Genomic DNA, 3,166 nt, shown 5'->3' with positions numbered 1-3,166 from the left:
CCATAATGGATCGGTTATGGTTATGGATATCCATTAACCGACATATCGGTTATGGTTATGGGTTTGGCTCAAAACCGCCCCAAACCGACCCATGCACACCCCTATTTAGAACTGTGTTTATGAGTAAATCCAACGTACAAAGTAGGGCACCGATAACGGGGCCTTACACTTACCACTTAGGGTAAGTATATTAACTAAACACATCGAGTATGCACACAACCCCGAAAACACAAGGAAATGAGGCTAGAAACTCATCTGAATGTGGTTACGTTTACAGTTAATGGTAATCCCTTTCTTTAGTTGTGCATGGCTAACTGTATAATAATTACACGTATCAATTTACTATCACTAATCATATCGTTTTGTAGTTTAATATTGCCCTCACTAATCATATCTTTTCATTTTATTTTTAAGCATGACATCATTATAAATTATATTATAAATTATATGTTCGGTTGCACCCGAATCAATTACCCATTTAACTTCGTTACTGATGTTACCTGCCATATTATCCACAGGTGCATTTTCGTCCTCATTCACATCATCTTTATTTCCAAAGAATTGCAAAAACTTTTGATATTGTGCAACCGTCATTCCTTGGTATCGGGCTTGCCTCCATGTCCACACATGCAGCCTTGGGCTTCGACTTCTCTTGTTTACCCCTTCCAGCCTACCAATCGGGATACCCGATTAGTTTGAAGCACCCTTATTTGTTGTGCCCATCTTTGCCACAAAATGTACAACGTTCAATTGACACACCAGATTAGTATTTTCCTTCTTTCGATTTTAGTTTGTTAATTTGATCACGTGCAACGGAACCATGAGTTTGAAAAGCTGCAACCTCCGTAACAGCCCTATTTCCCGTGATTGCCCTTTGCTGCTCATCATCCAAGACGAGATGTAAAGCTCCAATGAGTGACGGAATAGGCTGCATAGCCAAGATTTGTGTTCGGATCGTCCCAAACTCAGAGTCCAAACCCAACAAAAAATCATACAGCCTTTCCTTATTTTTATTTCAACAAGTTTCTTACCTATCCCACAAACACAACCGTCACAATTATATTTTGGAGCATGTAGCCAGGGGCGGACCCACATAGTTCCCATCGGGGTCCTGGGACACCAATGTTTTTTAAAAATTACTTAGATGCGATATATTAAATTTTGTAAGGACCCCATAATAATTAATACTTGGAACCCATACTATTAAGGCTGAACTAGTCTAATGGAAAGTCCCTTGCTTTTTCTTTGAGAGGTTGCAGGTTCAAGCCTCACCATACCCAGTTTTTGTTGTTTTTTTAATATTCTAGTCAATATTAGTTATTTAGTTAGGGTATTTGTGTTTTTTCTTTAGTTTATCCCATATAACCATTATCACTTTAGTTTATCACATATAACAATTATCACCATGCAACATATATAATAACAACATGAGTTTTACATATACTTAAATTATTTATCTTGTGTATGTATATTATAATTAATTATTTATTTGTGTAAGAGTTAGTTTTCATGTCTTGGTTATTCATGTAAGACCATATATATATAGCTTACGCTTATGTTTTTCGGGTATGAATAAAAATGAATTAAAAGTGTATGTTCTATCTAGTTTCTAATTTATATTCTTTCTACTTACTCGTTTCCAATGACACCATATTTTCGTGTTTTATTATGTTCCTCGCCTCGACCCGACCCGAATAACGACCGACCCAAAAATTTTGTAAACCGGAAAAATTGGGACCCTATTGGCAAAAAATCCTGGGTCCGCCACTGCATGTAGCATAGACTGGATTTCATCCCATATAACACTAAGCTTGGTGAAATATGTCAAAACAGAATCCCCATTTTGTCTGGTGCTCGGTAGGGGTTGTTTAAGTTCGTATGCTCAAGAAGCACTTTCCTTGCCGAAACGCTCCTTCAAGTCAGCCCATATATCATGGGCGGTGGGAGCATACTTCACACTCATTCTGATCTCTTTCTCCAAGGATTCATTTCGCCATCCCTTGATCATTATTGCATCGCATCTCATCCACGCCATGTAGTCAGATGCATCTTCGTTTGGTTTCTTGGTCGAACCGTTCACCAAACCAATCTTGTTTTTGGCAAACAAGAAGTTTTGTATCTCTTCCTTCCGGTCATTGTAGTTCCCATCGGTCAACACGTCATTCACGTGAAATTTTCTTGGATAGCCGGAAGGATGAATATAGTATGGAGAATCATGATTAATGATTCCTTCATTACCTTTTAACTCCTTCTCATTGTTGCCGGCCATGATTCTTGTGAGTATTAGGGTTCAGTTTGTGTTTGGGTTTTGTTAATTTTATTATGGTATATTTCAATACAGATAACAAAGTTATTAAATTACATCAACGGATACATGGATGTTAAATACAAGACGAAAAAAATAAGGCATGAATCATGCACATCAATCTTGACAAGGAATTAGACAGAGAATAATGAAATTGTGTTAATTGAGTATCCCTATAATCATGGAGGTAATAAAGAATGATCTCTCATTCCCTTGTAATCACAAAGGTGATAAAAAATTATCCGGTTTCCATCAGTACAGGGTTATACTTTTTCGGGATTTTCAAATACGACCTTGTATATGAAGAAGTGATTAAATATAAATCATAAAATAAAACCACTTTTAAACAACCGGTTGAAAATTCAAGTCAAGCCAACATGATTTAAAACCTAGCTAAGCTCAAGCTTTCCCTGGCTCGACTCAGCTCATGAACAACCCTATCGAGAGGCTTGACCCATCGTGTTCTCTTGGTAAAGTATTGTAAGGATATAAAAGAGAACTATTATTATTGTCACACCCCAAAATCGTTAACTTGGCATCGGAAGACTTAATTTAGTTAATTTGGGCGGTGACAGACGCTGTTCAGCCAATCATATTCAAAAATAATGAACCATAAGTTGGACTTTATTAAATATCAGAGTTTTACACGTGTCATACATGCACGGTTTTATTTTAAATTACAAGTCCAACTATCATTCATTCAAACGTACAACATCATTTTCCCAAATCCTTCACGAAGCATCCATTTTCTTAATTCACCTAAAAATTATGTTAAAATAATTTTGTCAACACGAATGTTGGTGAGTTTCTCAATTAACAAAAGAAAACCGGGATGTAACAGTTCTCGACTTTACTCCCATT

At 36.6% G+C, this 3,166-nt stretch overlaps 1 protein-coding gene across 1 annotated transcript; it reads right to left on the bottom strand.

The window, feature by feature from the left end:
- Positions 1-1,882: 1,882 nt before the first annotated feature.
- On the bottom strand, positions 1,883-2,269 carry LOC143564911 (uncharacterized). Its single transcript, XM_077052052.1, has one exon. The coding sequence runs from the start codon at positions 2,267-2,269 to the stop codon at positions 1,883-1,885; it is 387 nt and encodes a 128-aa protein (XP_076908167.1).
- Positions 2,270-3,166: the final 897 nt, after the last annotated feature.

Source organism: Bidens hawaiensis, unplaced genomic scaffold (assembly GCF_021521415.1).
Source record: "Bidens hawaiensis isolate Kalapana, Puna unplaced genomic scaffold, B.hawaiensis_p1.1 tig00022175_1, whole genome shotgun sequence".
In the NCBI taxonomy this organism is placed as follows: domain Eukaryota; kingdom Viridiplantae; phylum Streptophyta; class Magnoliopsida; order Asterales; family Asteraceae; genus Bidens; species Bidens hawaiensis.
Note: the sequence above shows the minus strand (reverse complement) of the source record. Positions and strands in the feature narration are given on the sequence as shown.